The 19,771-nt window shown below is 38.2% G+C and overlaps 1 protein-coding gene across 1 annotated transcript in view; it reads left to right on the top strand.

The window, feature by feature from the left end:
- ush1c (Usher syndrome 1C) overlaps positions 1-8,827 on the top strand; it is a 38,420-nt gene extending 29,593 nt beyond the window's left edge. The window contains exons 16-22 of the mRNA XM_063001456.1: positions 1,149-1,190; positions 2,576-2,629; positions 4,872-4,971; positions 5,108-5,217; positions 6,194-6,249; positions 7,189-7,317; positions 8,578-8,827. Coding sequence (XP_062857526.1) covers positions 1,149-1,190; positions 2,576-2,629; positions 4,872-4,971; positions 5,108-5,217; positions 6,194-6,249; positions 7,189-7,303 — 477 coding nt within the window. The 3' untranslated portion in view covers positions 7,304-7,317; positions 8,578-8,827. The remainder of the gene's footprint in view (positions 1-1,148; positions 1,191-2,575; positions 2,630-4,871; positions 4,972-5,107; positions 5,218-6,193; positions 6,250-7,188; positions 7,318-8,577) is intronic.
- The last annotated feature ends 10,944 nt before the right edge of the window (positions 8,828-19,771 follow it).

Genomic DNA, 19,771 nt, shown 5'->3' with positions numbered 1-19,771 from the left:
TGCTAAATTGGGAGGAAATGTGAGAAAATACATAAATAAAATTACAACACTTTTTAAACCCATTAGGAACCCATTGAACCTTATTCCTTGGAACAAATAGCTAAAAACAAGTTTACAAAAGTTTACATACACTTACATACTTTTATAGCTGATTTGAGGTATATGGTAAGTGGAGCTGATAAAATGGACAGTGAGTGTAAAAACAAGGAGGTGGTCATAATGTTTTGTCTGATCAGTGTATATGGGGAATCTGACATTGCTATTAAATTGGGAATCAGTAAACATAAGGAACTCATGTTTTGTGTGGTTTTATTTTGAATGTCTGCAACATTTTGGCCTGTTGGTAGAACATTCTGCATGTCTACCTGTTTTTTTTTTTCCTCTAGTTTTATTTATGCATCAATAACTCCAGTCAGGTTGCGAAATGGACGTCGTATTTGTACCCTGCCCTTCAGATGAATTCATTTACCTATGCAATCTCTATTCTTAAAATGACATTTATCTTGTGTTTTATACCCTCATGTGACAGACAGACAGCCAAAACACTAAACATCAGGTGCAGGAGAGGATGTTTTATGTAAGGGGGTGCCATCTAAATCAAAATCTAAAGTGTGAGGCAACGCAATTCAAATGAACACATACACACATAGTCTATATCAAGCTGCACACAGAGCAAAAAAAGATCATAGTTTATAGAAACATTTTATATAATGTAGGACGGAGGTTTATTTATTTATATATATATATATATATATATATATATATATATACTGTATATATATATTTTTATTTTTTATTTTTTTATTTTATTAATTTCTTGGAAGCTGTGGGGAATCAATGTCATTTTAATTTTTTCAGTCGATTCTCTGCAGAGCCTTTTAGTAAACCACCTTGCCATTACTAAACCCTTTGTAAATCTGGGCCCAGGCGTACAATAGTAGTGCTTTTTTTCAAATACTGAAAAGGTAAGGGGTTGTCAAGTGTATTTTTTCTTTGTATTAAGTGTAACTACATTAAATGTATTTTAGTCTTCATAATGTGACCTTTCATTATAAAAATCAGTACACCTGTCTGTGTTTTACCTATTTAAACTTTTGCAGCTTTATTCATAATGGACAAAACCTAACTGTTTCTATGTGTTTGTACAGGGATTCCAGAAATATGTGGACAACTTTGATCCTTATTCCATGGTACTGTTATGCTGAAGTGTTTTGCCTGTTTAAAAAACTGATAGTCTCTGAGCATTTAACACATGCTCTAATCCAGAGTGACTTACAAAAGTGATTTGTGTTTTCCTCAGTGAACATTATTTTAGTATTAGTTGATACATAACAGATTAGGACACAGCCAGCTAAAACCCTAATGAGGAGTATTTTAAACATTATTAGTTTTATTCAGTAAAAAGATGGGACTTAAGTCATCATTTAATGACAGTTAAACACTCAGCTGTTCAAACAGACAGAAAGGGTTAATTCTACTATCTGGTTGAAAGAGAAGAACATGTACCATTGTCTTTATTATGTGCTGATGGGTAGGTAAAGCTGATCCAAACCTGTAGCCTATTATAAGTAGGAAGTATAGAACATTGTTTGCGCTTGTATATAACCATGGTATGCAGCTGTATTTTAAATCAGTGGCAAATGGTAGATATGCTAATACCTGATTAGAGAGTGGTCAGACTCAAACCCCAAGAAAACAAGAAACTAGCGTTTTGAAAGACATAAATTTCAATGCCTTTTGGGGAAAAAAAACTAGTCAAATTTTCCTCATGTTGTAGATGAGGAATACGATAATCCAGTCAGGTCAGAAACATGAGCTGAGAATCCTAGCTGTTATCCAGTTAATAGTTTTGTGCAATTTCTTATGGTTTGTTCTGAATATTATTAAGAGAGATGACAAGGTCTTGCAATAGGGAGATATCTTTAAAAGTATAGAGCAACTCAGTCTTGCTGTGGTAAGCTTAAAGGATTTGCTAACATCCATGATGAAGTATCTGCCAGAAATGCCAGCTATGGCAAGCTGAAATCTGAATACCTAAGGAGGAAAGGTTTTTTTTGTTGTAATAGCTTTTTCTTTCCCTATTAAACCCATTCCCCAGGTACCGTTACCTTAAGCTCCATATTCACACAGATTTACACATGTAAACATGTTTTACACACTCTATATGGCCAAAAGAATGTGGACACCGGACCATGAGCTTTTTAGACATTCTTTTACCATTAATATAGAGTTGTCACCTCCTATTACTGCCTATAACAGCCTGCACTCTGTTGGGTAGGCTTTACGAAACTATGCCTATTTGGTCTAGCAATGAGTGTGGCTGGAGCAAATATATATGGTTAGATAACCAGATATCATGACAGCCATGAAATTACACAGTTGTCTGCTTATGTACTTGCATTTAAATACTTTTTGCCAGGTATATGCTTAACATTTTTATCACCCCATTTCTGGCACAAAACCAAAAATTTAGTTTTTCTGTTCTGTTATAGCTGATGTATTAACTTAATTTATTTTTTCTCCAATTAATCGATTATTTTCTCCTCTCCAATTAATTAATTATTTGCTTTACCAGTTCACCCCTGAGCAGATAGCAGGTAGAGATGTACGGCTACTGAGAATCAAAAAGGTAACCATCTTCTTATCAGCTTTATACTGTATGCTAGCTGTAGTTGCTAACCCTTTTGAATTACCTCAGTTTTTACATCAAATTCTCATTATTTAAAATGTTGTCTTATCTGTATCAAAGTTCCAATAGTAACACAAAACTCAGCCTTAACTAATAACACTAATGTGTTTATTACAAGTTATTCATTGACAATTCAGGTAGCAAACACGTCGGTAAACCACTTGTTTAATAACTTCTAGAACATTGTTATAATGCATTTTCTCCCCATTTTCCTCCCGAATTACTGCACTCAATTTGTCTTCCGCTGCTGAGGGATACCTGATTGCATCTGAGGAGAGCACGTTGCCTCTTCTGACACGTGTACAGCTCTCCTCTTCTCGCCCCTGCATGTTGCACAGGCGTCTCTTCCACCATTCAGGGTCCTTACACACCGTATGAAGATCCCACCCATACATAGTCCAGCCCCCACCCTGCAGATACGGTGGCCCGTTAGTATCTGCTGCAGGCACTGCCAATTGTGCCCACCAGATGGCGCCCAGCCGACCGGTGGCAAAGCCAATTTTCAAACCGAGGGTGCCCTTGTAGAAAATTTTTAAAAGCAATAACATTTTCATTAGCTGCTATGATGATGAGGAATTGTAGACCATTTATACATTTGTGAAATTTCTTGCATAAACACCCCCGTTCTGGTGATGTCACAGCATAGTGTTGTGCAGATCTACTTTTTTGAGCATTCTCTACTGTTTCTTTTGCGCAACAGAGTTTCACATTGTATGTCTTGATTAAGCGATGGGCTGTGGTCAGTGACACTGGTTTTATGACATTCCCCCAAGGCCATGCAGCTATATTTATGACAGTGGATGACAGATGTGTTCACAGTGTGTTGCAACAATGATGAAAACTGCAAATCTGTCACAAAAGCTGAGAGAGATCATCACTGCGCCAAAATTGAATCGTAGTGATAATCAGACTTTTTAGCAAAACACTGACCCCAAGGACTCTTCAAAGTCAATCATGGCTTGGTTGAGGAATCAGTTCTGCAAAATCCTGGAATTACCTTCTCAGTCTCCAGATTCAATTCCCATTAAAAACAGCTTGGGTGGCATTTACAGAAAGCAGTTGCAGCATGAAGGACATCAAAAGTTTTCAGAAGCTTTTTATTACATAAGACAATCACTTGGATGCAAAAGTATGTTTCACCAACTACTGAGACTGTGGGTTGCATTATAGTGCACAGGGAGTGCACATTTGTTAGGAGAATTAAATCTTTTTAATTTTAATTTTTGTATTTTATATATTTTTTCCCACTTTTTTCCCCCAACTTTTATCCCTATTCTAATCGTGTCCAATTACCCTGATTGTGTCCTCTATACTCATTCGACCCTTTGCCGCTGACTTAGGATGCCACTCAACTGACTTGCGCCCCCTCCGGCACGCAATCAGTACAGCCTGCATTTTTCACCTGCACAAGCCGAGTTCATACACCGAGAGACACTGCGCACGGAGGGTCACACCCCCCTCAATGTTATTCCTCAGCCCTGTGCAGGCGCCATCAGTCAACCAGCAGGGGCCGCAGTTGTACCAGTTATGAGGACCTATGCTCCGACTCTACCCCAACCCTGAACAACAGCCAAACGTTGTTCATACTGCCGCCCAACCCAGTCGGAAAGGTAGAGCTGAGTTTCGATACGATGCATCTAGAAACCCAACTCTGGTGAACTAGCGTACTTTACCGCTGCGCCACCTGAGCGGCCTTTATTTTTTATTTCAAGCAGTTTGCTATTCCAGGGTGTCTCCCTAGTGAGGCCCATCAATCTGTAAGTTTCCATCAATCTGGGTGAGTTTCCAGAAATAAACCAAATGCTGACATTTTCATTAGCTTTAGACTGAAAGGTCTGGCTCACAATTTTTTGTTTTAATTTATGCCAAAGCTGTTTTTTGGGTTTTAGGTCAGTGCTTTGTGCAGGATGGATACTTAATCACCAATTTATCTCTATGAACCTTGCTTTGTGCTGTCATGTGGGACCAAAAAGAGCCCCTACTAAACTGTTGCTACAAAGTTAAAGACATATTTAATTAAATTGTTAGATTTTACAGATTTTAGCTACTGCAGTGGGTCCAATTTTCCCCACAATCACTGGGCGCAGTGCATTAACACACCCCAGACAGAAGTCCATTCTATCAAGAATTATCATTCTCTGGGACTTAAGATAATCTCTTGTTTAATTGGTGTGTTTTTCAGGAGGGTCCACTGGATCTGGCTGTGGAAGGAGGAATAGACTCTCCACTTGGAAAACTTGTGGTTTCAACCATCTATGAAGGAGGCTCAGCAGACAAGCATGGTAAAATTATTGAAATCATTACTAGGGTGATCCTATCTGCTTTGTGTTCTTTAGCTATTCATCAGATGTAATTGCACATATGGGCTTTATTCATTGATGGCTGTAATTGCTTGCTGTTTATGCATAACTGTCTCAGGTGGAGTGGTGGCAGGTGATGAAATCATGGCAGTCAATGGAAAAATTTTAACAGATGTGACCCTAACTGAAGGACAAAATGCTTTAGCACGATCCTGGAACAGTGGAGGGGTGAGACTTCACACAGAAATGTATTAGGATGATGTTACATGAACATTTGGTTAACGTTTCACACTGACATCTACCTTAATTAAAAGGTGATTAAAGGATAGAAAAAATCAATAGGCTAGACAGGCTGGCAACACATTCCAAATAATCATTATTTAAACTAAATAATTATGTGATTTTAAATCTTTGAAGAGAAGAGATGGACAGAGGATCTCCAGTCTGTCAACATATGTGTGAGAAAGTTGAAATGTTTGACAACGTAGTGCATAATATCATTAAATGATTGAAGGAATCTGGAGAATTCCAGTGCACAAAGAGCAGGAGTGCAAACTTAAGCTGAACATTTGTGATCTCTGATTCCTTAGACTTCACAGCATCAAGAGGGCACGGGTACTGGACTGGCCTGCCAGGTCGTGACCTGTACCCAAAAGGGAATGTGTGGAGAATTCTGAAACAAAAACTGTGACATTGACAACCCCTTACTGTTGCACACCTTAAGATGTGTTTACAGGAAGAATGGGACAAAATAACATTTTAAACACTATTGCTTGCTATCTTCAGTGCCAAAACGTCTTTTAAGTGTTGTAAGAAGGAATGGCAACATTACAAAAGGGTTAAATGCTTTAGGGTCCCATTTTGAATGTGATTCAGATCTGAAATGCAGGAATGGATGTTTATTAACAAATACATTGAAGTTGACCAGACAAAACTTGAGATATGCTGGGTTCATACTGTTTGCAGTGAAATAAAAGTCAGTGTAAGAAACACTTTTTATTTGCATTTTGTGTACTGTTCCAATTGTTTGTTTTTTTCTGATTTGTGGTTGTAATATAACAACATGAATCCTAAGAAATGCACTGGTGTTTAAGGGTATTCATTAAGACATGATTAGAGAAATGTGATAAATGCTATTTAAAGTAATGGTATTATTTACGTAAGTGGGGCTGTATTGAATTGTTTAAATGTTTGTGTTTAAAAGGACTGGATTGACCTGGTGATTGCTGTCTCTCCACCAAAAGACTATGAAGATGAAGTGTACGTACACTGTCATTGTTATTTTTTATCCTCCCACTTTTCTTTAAAAGTTGGTTGGTTTAAAGACAAAAGGCCTTTTAATGACTAAATGAATACTTAAAAAAAACTTTACTAAGTGAAATTTAAATTATTCATTATTTGCCTGATCCATAAGCTTTATAATATTGATACTTGCTATCCAATACAAGTACTAAATTAGCAAGTAAAGTTTTATTTGACAATTTCTAAATGAAATTACCTACAGTTCAGTACAGGGATTCCTGGAGCCACAAATGTTTGATTCATTTTACTATCCACTTTGACCTAATCTTCTGAAAATAAATAAACCTAATTGAAAAAATAGTCACCGAGTTACGAAGGATCTTCAAAAAGTTTCTGCACTTTTATATTTTCATTGTAAAAGGTGAGGGTGGGAGGAGTAGTAATTGGTCGTGTCTGAGAGACTGAGAGCGCTTATAGTGCCTGATTTCCACCTTTTTGGATGCTCAAAGAAGCTTTAAGGGGAAGAAGATTTTCATGTGATGATGATGTGAAAGCAGCAGTGCATCAGTGGCTACACGCTCAACCAAAAAAATTTTTGCTGATGCCATTTTAAAAAAGGGTACGATGCTGGGAAAAATGCATCGCAAAGGAAGGTGGCTATGTAAAAAAGTGATGTCATTTGTTTTTTGAAACACTTAAAAAACAGTGTTGAAACTTTTTGAAGAACCCTCGTATGTTTCCTCTGGCCTCTGAACCAACTTTTCTTTTTGCAGCATACAATAAAAACATTATCGCACCCTCACGTCCCCATTATAGTATGTACCGAAAATACAGTTTTACTTTATATATTTTTGTTTATTTTATTTTTTTGTTTGTTATATATGAGGTAAAAGAGCAGGCTATAGTGTGTATGTATTTGTACTGAATTTGTGCCTGTCCTCTGCACTACATGTCCAGCCCTAAAGCAGCATCAGTCAGTACCACTGCAAACAGAAAGGTTTTCCAGGGCAGTGCATCTGTGTATAGGCAGGGCTATGTGCTACAGACGAAAGCACCTCGGCCCCCGTCCTGATCAGCTACACACTCGTGGGTAACAAAACTAGAGTGAGTGTATGCATCATGTACATGTCACGGTCTCTCTGTCAGCCCACGTGTGCTGTCTAGGTCAGCTAGAGGTTTCCTATGATTTAGGACGTCAGTGGATATTCTTAAAGATTCACTCACATATTGAAATCTTTTGGTTTAATCTGCAGACCACATAGTAAATCTTAATGGATTTATTTATGTGCATCCTGGGCCAAATGTTGGCAGCTATTCTGATTGATGTTGTTCAAAGGGACTGTTACATGTCATGACTCATACTGAAATGTTTGCACTTCTGGTTTGAAGCATTGCTGCAGCATGTTGTTTTATGTTTGAACAACAAAATAATCTCAGCTGATGATCTGGGTTTTAATGGTGTTGAAATGAGTATTATGTTATTATTGTCTGATAAGTAAGAGAATCAGGTAAGAAAAGTCTTGCAAGGCCAGCTGTGCTATTGAACAGAATTTATTTTAGGAGAAAGCATTTGCCCAAATTAGCTATGAATTGTGATTAAAAACAGATGTAAGCCATGCCCACTGATTTTCTGAAGCATACTTCTGTTTAAAGCCCAAAACAAGTATAAGTATAACATCAGTAAACAAGCCTGTTCTTTTATGTGCCTGTATGCTTTTGTACATTCTTCTCTATAGGTGGCAGCACAGCATTTATCTCCAGTGCACCATTGTCGACTTGGTGCATTGGGGCTAAAAGCCTCTGTAAAGAGATTTTATTTAATGCCACAGTACAGATTGCTTACACAGCCCATGTATTTTTATTGCTACTAACTGACTACTATTTTTTAGCCATGTGTGCTTTAAATCATGATTGTGACAGGATAGCATTGTTTCCACACTACACCTGGTTACACATCACAATCTCATTGTATGCACTGCAGAGTGTTTAAGTATTTCATTCATAGTTCAAGCATACTATTTACTACAGTAGTGTGCGATTTGGAACATGGCCCACCTAAACTGAATTTTATTCTCACCTTCAAGTTCATTACGTGTTTCTCCTAATGTCTAATTCAGTTAGAAAAGATGGTTGGCCAAGCAAGACAAGCTATAATCAGATAGACAGAGAATGAATTATTTAGCAGCTTGCACAGCAATTGATGTGTTTCTGTCCGAGTGCCTTTATGTTCTCACAACTATTTTTTTCCATTTGCTGTGAAAATGTGAGACTTATTTATTTAAACTTGCTAATTTATACCTACGTTTAACTATTGTGGTTTTTTGTTTGTTTTTGTTTTATATACAGGACATTCTTCTAAGCCTGGTCACAAGTTGGGAACACTGGCACAGATTCAACTCCTTTTCACAGTACTATAATGTGTACTATAATTATGTACAGCCAGTATACATGTTGATGTAGTAAAAGCAAAAGATTAAATGTCTTGTCATGTATGTCTTGGAATTCATTATGAACTGTAGTTTACATGTTAAAGATCGGGGCATAAAAGATCTGTTAAAAGCACACAAACGTTTTCTCAATAGCTTTTGTAGGCCAATAAAAGATGGATTTCTTGTGGTTGTGGTAAATCTGATTTGTTCTGGTACTTAATAATTTAATAATTTAAGGCTGTTCATGGCCACAAAAACTTGCTTCAGTAAAAATAAAATAGCTGGAGAACACAGTAAAACAGAATTGTTTGAACATCAAAACAAGGGTATAAAAGACTTTTAAAAAGAACAACACCACCACCTAGAAGGGCTTTGCTTGCTGCTTTACTGCTTATAAATGACAATGACATAACAGACCTACTTGCTAAATGCTAGCATTTTATAATACCATGATAGAGGGAGACAAATCCTTGATCTAACACTGTTCGCCTTGTAACCAGTAGAGCTAGTGTTTTTTTTTTTCTCATGCTCATTTAAGTATATCATGTGTAAGATTGTCTAGTAGTTAGCAGCATGGAATGCATCCATTATGAGACACGTGACATAAAATGTATTTCAACATTGTTATGTGCTATTTCTCATAAAGGGGGCAGTAACGCACATGATTGCTGAGCTTCCTGACTATTAGATGCCAACTCTGTATCAATGAAGTCTGTGTTTACAGAAAATTCTGTTGCAATTTCATTTCAGTAATGTAAAAAACCCTCTCCAGTTTGCTTTATTATAGACTACCGTAAAAAGAAATGGCACCTTCTAAAAGGGGCTCAAAGGTACACTTGTTACTAGGGTGGTACTGTTAATTGATTGCCAGGCTGGGATCCAAGATGGTTTTGTAAGTAATGTAGAGTTATAGTAACCTATTTAAATATACACAGTCGAGTCACATTATTTTGATCACCAGCTAATATCCAGAGTAACCACCGTGTGCAGCATGAACAACAGCTAGACGGGCGGGGTGTAACTCAATACAGTCCTGGTAGGTTGTCACAGGTATATGGAGCCATGCTGACTGCAGTGCATCTCACAGCTGCTGGAGGGTGCGTGGGGGAGAATACATAGAGCGAACACAATGATCGAGGTGGTCCCAGGGGGGCAGGGTAGTACTTGGAAGTCTTGGACATGCTCTTTCAACCAACGTTGGAAAATTCTAGCCATGTGACATGTCGCATTGTCTTGCTGGAAGATCCCATCCACCCCAGGGAAGACGATTTTAACCATGGTACTTTTACCCATCACAGCAACGAGGGATATATGTGCAGACAGCCTATCGCACAGCTTATATACCCACCAAGCCATCTCACAAAACACGTTGTTACCGACGTCAAAAGTAGAAAGTGGTCATAATAATGTGACTCGACTGTGTACTATTGATGGACAAAGGGACTAAAACACCACAAAAATGGACTTTCACTTTATAGTGACATAATAACAAAAAACAAAGCTTACTGTAGTTTTATTAGGCAAAGAAGCTTTGACTTTTGAATTTCACACAGCCATGAACACAACCAGCTGCTCTGAGTTTTAGCAGATTAAAGTTAGTGGTATGGCAGATATGCCATGAAAAAGATTACACATGTAATTTGGTAATAAAAAAAATATTTTGATGTAATGGTGTAAAGGGTCTACAACACATACATCATTTTTCCAGCCTGTCAAAACATGCAGCAGGTGGAATTACTGTTTTACATTAACCCTAAAAAAGCATGATAAAGCTATTGTGTAGCTTTTGAGTGTCCTGTGATAGTTTGGTGCCTTGTTTAGGGTATATTCCAGGTACGTTTTACTTCATACTGACTGTAATAAAAGACGTTTCCAACACACTCTTCTACTGAATTTGTAAATGACAACCAGGTGTGTGTTGGTTGCTAAGTGCTTAATCGTGACAGCCTTTCCTCCTTCAATTAACACAGCTTAGGGTTTATCTTCTGCTGTTCATTTTCAGCACCATGGTTAGCTCCATCATGAACAAACAGTGACCATCTGGCAGAGGAACTTAGCTGGATGTAGAGGAGTTATGCAGCAGTATACTGGATAGCCAGCATGTGTTAAGGTGATATATTTTTCAGCTCTGTTTTCCATCTGCTCTGGACAAACGTGGGTTTCCTTTATTGGGAATGATTTCCCACTACAGACGGGTATGTATTTTTTTTTTATGATTCATGTCAGGTTCACACAGGCTACTGAAAGAACATTGTGGATTATTTTTAAATGTTCTACCTGCTTACGTCTTTTATCAGTTCTGTCAGATGTTTTTATATGTGGTCCACTAGATCATGCTCTGTCAACTGAATGGTCTGCCAGCATATGTCATTGTTTATCTTGTCCAGCATTTGTCAGATTGGATGGTAAGCATCTGAACTGCAATCTTTAAGTTTCTCTAGTTGTTTAATGAGGTTTAAGTGTGTGCTTTGACTAAGCCTCCTTTAGAGACTTGCGCCAAAGCCACTTCATTGTTGTTTTGGTTGTTTGATTATTGCCATGTTAAAAGGGTTGCATGAGCTCTGGAGGAGGTTTTCTTTAGAAATATTTCTGTATTTTGCTACAATCTTTCTCTTAATTCTTACCAGTCTCTCTTTCCATGAGAAGGACTCCTTGAAAAGTAGCATGATGCTACTACCACTATGTTCAATCGTAGGGATGGTATTAGATATCCTGTGCACTGTTTTTCTCTATAGACATGATATGTAGTGTCTGTTTTTTTTTTTACCATAGAAATGATTACCAGTGTCTGTTTTTCACTATAGATATGATGTGTAGTGTCTGTTTCTCACCATAGATATGATGTGCAGTGTGTTTTTCACTATAGATATGATGTGTAGTGTCTGTTTCTCACCATAGATATGATGTGCAGTGTGTTTTTCACTATAGATATGATGTGTAGTGTCTGTTTCTCACCATATATATGATGTGCAGTGTGTTTTTCACCATAGATATGATGTGTAGTGTCTGTTTCTCACCATATATATGATGTGCAGTGTTTGTTTTTCACCATAGATATGATGTGCGGTGTTTGTTTTTACCATAGATATGATGTACAGTGTTTGTTTTTCACCATAGATATGATGTGCAGTGTGTTTTTCACTATAGATATGATGTGTAGTGTCTGTTTCTCACCATATATATGATGTGCAGTGTGTTTTTCACCATAGATATGATGTGTAGTGTCTGTTTCTCACCATAGATATGATGTGTAGTGTCTGTTTCTCACCATAGATATGATGTGTAGTGTCTATTTCTCACCATAGATATGATGTGCAGTGTGTTTTACCATAGATATGATGTGTAGTGCCTGTTTCTCACCATAGATAAGATGTGTAGTGTCTGTTTCTCACCATAGATATGATGTGTAGTGTCTGTTTCTCACCATAGAAAAGATGTGTAGTGTCTGTTTCTCACCATAGATAAGATGTGTAGTGTGTTTTACCATAGATATGATGTGTAGTGTCTGTTTCTCACCATAGATATGATGTGTAGTGTCTGTTTCTCACCATAGGTATGATGTGTAGTGTCTGTTTCTCACCATAGATAAGATGTGTAGTGTCTGTTTCTCACCATAGATATGATGTGCAGTGTGTTTTACCATAGATATGATGTGTAGTGCCTGTTTCTCACCATAGATAAGATGTGTAGTGTCTGTTTCTCACCATAGATATGATGTGTAGTGTCTGTTTCTCACCATAGATATGATGTGTAGTGTCTGTTTCTCACCATATATATGATGTGTAGTGTCTGTTTCTCACCATAGATAAGATGTGTAGTGTCTGTTTCTCACCATAGATATGATGTGTAGTGTCTGTTTCTCACCATAGATATGATGTGTAGTGTCTGTTTCTCACCATAGATATGATGTGTAGTGTCTGTTTCTCACCATAGATAAGATGTGTAGTGTCTGTTTCTCACCATAGATATGATGTGTAGTGCCTGTTTCTCACCATAGATATGATGTGCAGTGTGTTTTACCATAGATATGATGTGTAGTGCCTGTTTCTCACCATATATAAGATGTGTAGTGTCTGTTTCTCACCATAGATATGATGTGTAGTGTCTGTTTCTCTCCATAGATATGATGTGTAGTGTCTGTTACTCACCATAGACATGATGTGTAGTGTCTGTTTCTCACCATAGATATGATGTGTAGTGTCTGTTTCTCACCATAGATATGATGTGTAGTGCCTGTTTCTCACCATAGATATGATGTGTAGTGTCTGTTTCTCACCATAGATATGATGTGTAGTGTCTGTTTGTCACCATAGATATGATGTGCAGTGTGTTTTACCATAGATATGATGTGTAGTGCCTGTTTCTCACCATATCGTGCACCACTGCAGTGACACTGACATGGTGGTGGTGTGTTAGTGTGTGTTGTGCTGGTATGAGTGGATAAGACACAGCAGCGCTGATAGAGTTTTTAAACACCTCACTGTCACTGCTGGACTGAGAATAGTCCACCAATCAAAAGCATCCAGACAACAGCACCCTGTAGGCACCGTCCTGTGACCACTGATGAGGGTCTAGAAGATAACCAACTCAGCAGCAATAGATAAGCGATCGTCTCTGACTAACGGACAGAGTGGACAGTAAGTGGACACGGTATTTAAAAACTCCAGCAGCACTGCTGTGTCTGATCCACTCATACCAGCACAACACACACTAACACACCACCACCATGTCAATGTCACTGCAGTGCTGAGAATGACCCACCACCCAAATAATACCTGCTCTGTGGGGGTCCTGACCATTGAAGAACAGGGTGAAAGCAGGCTAAAACAGTATGCATAGAAACAGATGGACTACAGTCAGTAATTGTAGAACTACAAAGTGCTTCTATATGGTAAGTGGAGCTGATAAAATGGACAGTGAGTGTAGAAACAAGGAGGTGGTTTTAATGTTATGGCTGATTAGTGTATATACGTATGTGCACCCATGTAAGGGGAACTGTATGGCACTATGTTTTGTTACATTGAAGGTGTTTTTGTCTACACACACCAGCAGATCTGCTTTCCTTACAATACTTACAGTATATTGCTGCTTTGTTCATATATCTGTTAGTGGAAAAAAGAAACATGTATTACAGTATAAATACAGATTGCTACGAGCAAGAGAGAAACCATTTTTTTAGATCTCCAAGGTGATTTAGTGGCTCTTTGGTTATATATGTCTGCCTTCACCCCTGGCCTGTAATTTCCTCTGCAGTCTAGACCATTGCAGTTCCAACTGAGAAATCGTACTGGCTTATTAACACGGAAACACTTTTGTCTCACACTCGTACACTGCTATTTCTCTTCCAGCACCTAATTTACCACTGCATAGCTGTATTATGGCATGTATTGTGTTGGTTTTTTTTCCTCTCTATTCTGACACATTGGATTTGAATGAGGTAGTCACTGTGCAGAACACTGAAAACTAACTGAAATCTGTTGTCCAGTTTGATTGTTTGTTTCTTGCCTGACTGTCAGTTGTAATATTGTAACAAAATGTTTATGTAATCACTAACAAATATATGGTAATTTCTAAATGAAACAGTTTTACATTTCTGATACGAAAAGATTTATTTATAGCAAAGCAATTTAAAGAGAAAATGGAGAAAAGTAACTACAGTTGTGATAGGGACTTAAACATGGTAATAAAATAGGAGAAATATTGGAATATTGAGTAGTTATTAAGTGATGGGTTCATTATTTACTTCCATAATAGCTTTAGTCCCTTGTGAAATGTTGTCAAACAAATCCCAAATAGTTGAATGGTAGCATTTTCAATAAGTAATTGCTAATAAAGAGATTAAGAGCCTTTACTTGAAGTTCAGTAATGCTTAATTGCATCAATAGATAAGACTGCAGAAGCACTTGATATAATTCTGTTGTTCTTCACACTGCTCTTAGATAAATTTAGCGGGCGGGCGGTACATTGGCTCAGTGGGTAGCCCTGTCGCCTCACAGCAAGATGTTCCTGGGTTTTATCCTCCGGGTCCTATCTGTGTGGAGTTTGCATGTTCTCCCATGTCTACGTGGGTTTACTCTGGGAGCTCCGGTTTCCTCCCACAGTCCAAAGACATGCAAGTGAGGTGAATTAGAGACAAAAATTTTCCTTGAATGTAACCAAAGTGTTTAAAACATGACGTTAAAATCCTAATAAACAAACAAATACATTTTGCAATATATATTAAACATTATAATCCTAAAACATGGTAACATAAAGAATGTAAGCACCAGATGTTGCGCCTTAATCTATAATAATTGCTTTGTATTTGATGACTATTATCATTATGAATCCGCCATTGTACTTAACAATTTAAAACACTGACTATTTTGGCTTTTTCCAACCATTAGTCTATACATATGGTGGATGTATCTTCATTTCAATTATGGCACATAGCAGATGCTTTCATCCAAAGCGTCTTAAAATATCAATGATGCAAGCAATTAAGGTCCTTGCTCAGGGGCCCAACCATGGGGACTTGGCAGTGGGGGGCTTTTGATCACTAGTCCTGAGCTACCACTGACTTATCAGACCATGTTATTTTTTTGTGCTCAGCAATCCATTTCCTCACATAAAATTGCAGCTTTTCTATGATTTATAGGTTGTGATAAGACAAAATGAATGTTGTGCTTGTTTTAGGGGCTGAAGTGTCTCTTGCGATAACTGTTTCTTCTATTTGTTCATGCCTCACATGCACTGACTTGAATGTTCCCCTTGAAACGTGGCAGACAAACCTATAATTCTATACCTGCTTTTTTAACCCTGTGTTTGTAATATCAAAGACACCTGACAGTAATGGCGCTGCTTTATGCCATCTATAAATACAAAGCATGGTATTTTATTGCAGAGTGACTGACATGGTTATTATGTATGTTTTTTATTTTCTTCGTTCTCTGCCAAAAAGTAATTTAATGCATATGAAATGAAGTTGATTTCCCCTCTATCAGCTATACAAAAAAGCACTGACAGTAATCATTTCAAAATGTGACATTTGTAAGCAAATTATGGCAAATAGTGAATACCCAAAATAAATGTTTGTTTAATTACAAAAACTGTAACGTTGATGGTATTTCTTTCAAAAGTCATGGACAATAGCATCAATAGAAGAAAAGTAGCTGCAAAGAAAAGCTGATACTGATACAGGTGGATGGCACTAGACACGGTAGCTAAATGCCTCAAAATACCTGCCACAAATAATCAATAAAAATGTATTCAGGGTGCCCAGGTGGCGCAGAGGGATATTCCGCTAACAAACTGCGCTGATTCCCCGGTCGAATCTCGATTCTGGTTGCGGTTGGCTGGGCACCATCTAGCAGGCACAATTGGCAGTGCCTGTAGCAGACAAAATTGGTCACCATGTCTGCTGTGTGGAAAAATGACTGGACTAATTGGGTGGGGCCTCAAATGCTGTGCAAAGGCCCTGGTTAGCAGGCCGAGGCGTAAAAGAAGAGGTCAGCAAGGATTTCATACATGTCGGAGGGGGCTTGAGCAGGCAAATATACACTCCTCGAATGCAATCGGGATCCCCAGCATTTATTTTTACCAGCTGACCTTTTAATCTACAAAATTACGAACGAGTTTAAGTAGTTCTTTGTTGACTCCGCCTCAGCATCTGTTTTGTGCCAAAAACTAAACCACTGATTTACATTCATTTTTCCATTGATATACCACAAAACTATTTATCACTATTTAAACAATAACAACTAATAAGCACTTAAATTACTGGTATAAATAACATTAAATTACATTTGCAATTCCTATCTGTTCCATATCAAGCCTTAAATAAGTGCACAATTAACCTTTCATTCATCAATCCAGAAGCATGACAAGTTGACAACGCAAGCCAAACTTTGCTTAAATAAATTGGGAAAAAAAACATAAACATAATTTTCTTCAAAGCTTGGGGAAGTTACAACAAGTAAAGAGAAAAACAAGAAATGGGAGGATATTGCCAGAAGCATAAGTGCCTGTAGTGCTACCAAAATATCTGCTATCAAGATCAGACAAAAATGACCTGACTAAGAGAAAAAGGGCACAGGAAAGAGAGGGCTAAGACTGGTAAAGGTCAGTTATCTGCAACTCTGGAAGAGGAAAAAGCACTGGGAATAGTAGGCTCAACAGCAACTGAATGGATCTCTGGGGATTAGATCTATGTGTAAATGAGTTCTACCCCACCTCAGCCTGAATCCCCTTTGCATCCTTCACTTTGTAGCAGTCCTGGGTCATCTCCTGGGTCTTCTAAGGGCTCTGAAAGAAAAAATTCAAAGAGACTCCAAAAAATTACCTGTGAGTGTAATTAGGAGTTAAATGCCCTCAAAACAAGAAAGGCTACTGGTGGAAAAGAGCAACTAGAGCTAAAGCGTGGAAAACTCCAACTAAGAGTGAGAGGCACCATAAAGAGTTGATGGAACACAAGGGTCAAACTTGACATAATGGCCAAACAGGTTTTAATGGATTTCAATGAGTTTCAGCTCACCAGGTCATCTATTACTGAATCAGTTATACTGCCCTCTGATATTCATAGCTAAGTTTGTTTGTTTGTTTATTAGGATTTTAACGTCATGTTTTACTCTTTGGTTACATTCATGACAGGAACGGTAGTAACTCATTACACAAGATCATGAGTTCACAAGGTTATATCGTCATGGACAATTTAGTATCTCCAATTTACCTCACTTGCATGTCTTTGGACTGTGGGAGGAAACTGGAGCTCCCGGAATGAACCCATGCAGACATGGGGAGAACATGCAAACTCCACACAGAAATGACCCGTACCACCCCACCTGAGGATCAAACCCAGGAACATCTTGCGACAGTGCTACCCACTTAGCCACCGTGCTGTCCTCATAGCTAAGTAAAAATAGTAAATGTAAATAGACTTTACTGGCGCTCAGGTGGTGCAGCAAGATATTCCGCTAGCACACCAGCGCCAAGATTCTGAACTCCTCGGTTCGAAACTCAGCGTTGCCACCGGTCGGCTGGGTGCCATCTAGTGGACATAATTGGCAGTACCTGCAGCAGACTCTAATTGGCTACCGTGTCTGCTAGGGCGGGATGACCGGACTATGTGGGTGGGGTCTTCAAACACTGTGCAAGGACCATGATTAGCAGATAGAGGCACCTGTGCAGAAGCATGGGTGGATAAGAAAGCGTCCGCTAAGGACTGCACAGGGGTCGGAGGAGGCGTGAGCAGGAAATATACCTTCCTCGAATGCAATCAGGGATCCCCAAGCAGCAGAACACAAATTGTCTACGCTAAATCGGAAGAAAAATGGGAGAAAAATGCATAAAGAAACTAAAAAATAGACTGATTTCTAACTAAAGCATCTATAAAATGCTTCACAATTTCCCTTCAGACCCTTTCAGTACTACAGACACTGAAGCTCAAAAAGAGAGATGCAAGAACAAGATTTTCTTCAATGAATGTTGCATTTTATTATTAATATTTCAAGTGGTGGGCACAAATAAAGTGTATTCAAATCTTGTACTTTATTAAATGCCTTGAAGTCTATTATGTATGTAACAAAAATCCAAGAACAAACACAGGTCACTTATGCAAATTATTTTTTTTGATGATCATGAAGGCAAATGCCAGCATGCATTACAATGATGTGCAGCATAGTACATACAACAACGGTGGCGCAGCTGTGTCCTGGTGAACACCGAAGTCCCCTGATGATTGGTGCACTCCCCGAAAAAGCATTTTCAAAATGCCCAAAGCTCTCTTAACAAGACTGTGTTCTGGAGTGTGCCATGTTATATCTCCCCTCAGCTTTGGTCTGGGGATTCAAGACAGGAGTGAGTAAGTAGCTTTGGCATGAATAACTCCTGTTAGCCAGTACATATCCACCAGTAAATACACCATCCCTTCCCATCTGACACACTCAAGAAATGTCCCAGATAAAGGTGTCATGAGTACTCCGGACCACTTGGCAAAAATGTCCGTAAAAGGCTTTGGTGACTGCATATGACTTGCACATTTAATGCAGCGAAGCCTTTACGGCAGCTAAAGTCAGACCTCGAGAGGCTGGGAGTGTTATTATATATGTTGGTGCAGGGGGCAGCAGTGCTTTAAGGACAGCATGCATTCATTTAGATACAGCAGGTTTGCCTAACCCATGGGCATCACCAAGAAATCCACCTGTGAGCTTTTGAAAGTCTATTGTCTAAGTGAATAAAATCGAAGAGCTGTCAGTAGCTGTATGGTAAGGCTAAAGGCAAATTTCTCTTGGTTCCACTTGTCATCTCCTCCTGCACTAAGCCAGGGAGAGCCATGATCTCGCCGCTAGGCAGCCGGTGTCTGTCACAAAGCACGTCATCATGAAGATGAAATGGATTCATATTTAAATGGTGAGCTGCACTAAAACAAACTACCTGGCCTTGGGGATTACATTGCCTTAAATGGCATCTCTGATTTAGAAACAATGTTCTTTGTACAGCTGCCATGCTCATCACACAAGCACTATTTTTAGCCTTACTCTAGGTTACTTACATGTGCAAATGATTAAACCGTCAGTAATAACAAGCTTAGCAGGCCAATTTGTAGCCTTTTCTTTGCAAAGAATACATTTATTGAATTACTACTACTAGTAGTAGTACTATTACACTGGAAAAAGCATTATAAACATTAGATAAAGCAATTTAATTCATTTCATTTAAATGTGTAAATGTGTACATCAAATAATCTTCTGTACTTCTGTCAAGTTAAATTATTTGTTTCACATTAATGAAATGATTTAAATCCTGCATTATCCTTACACTATAAAAATGAAAATGTATGAAACGTAGAATTTCAAGTTGAGACGTAATTAGTGAGTTAATAATTGGTCTCCTAATTTAAGAGTACTCTTAAATTTACTGCACCTAGCTTCTTCTTTTTTCACCCACCTGTACCCTATCCATTAATGGAAAGAGATCACCTTAGGACCTCCACTGATCAGATGTTATTTAACCTTACCTTACATTCAAAAAAGCATTGGTATCAAATGCTTTTGTGTATAAAGAATAATTTGGAAGAGCACAAACCCTGACCCCTGACCAATATATGTGTATATATATATATATATATATATATA

The sequence above is a fragment of the Trichomycterus rosablanca genome, chromosome 1 (assembly GCF_030014385.1).
Source record: "Trichomycterus rosablanca isolate fTriRos1 chromosome 1, fTriRos1.hap1, whole genome shotgun sequence".
NCBI lineage: Eukaryota > Metazoa > Chordata > Actinopteri > Siluriformes > Trichomycteridae > Trichomycterus > Trichomycterus rosablanca.
This window is presented reverse-complemented; position numbering and strand designations above follow the sequence as displayed.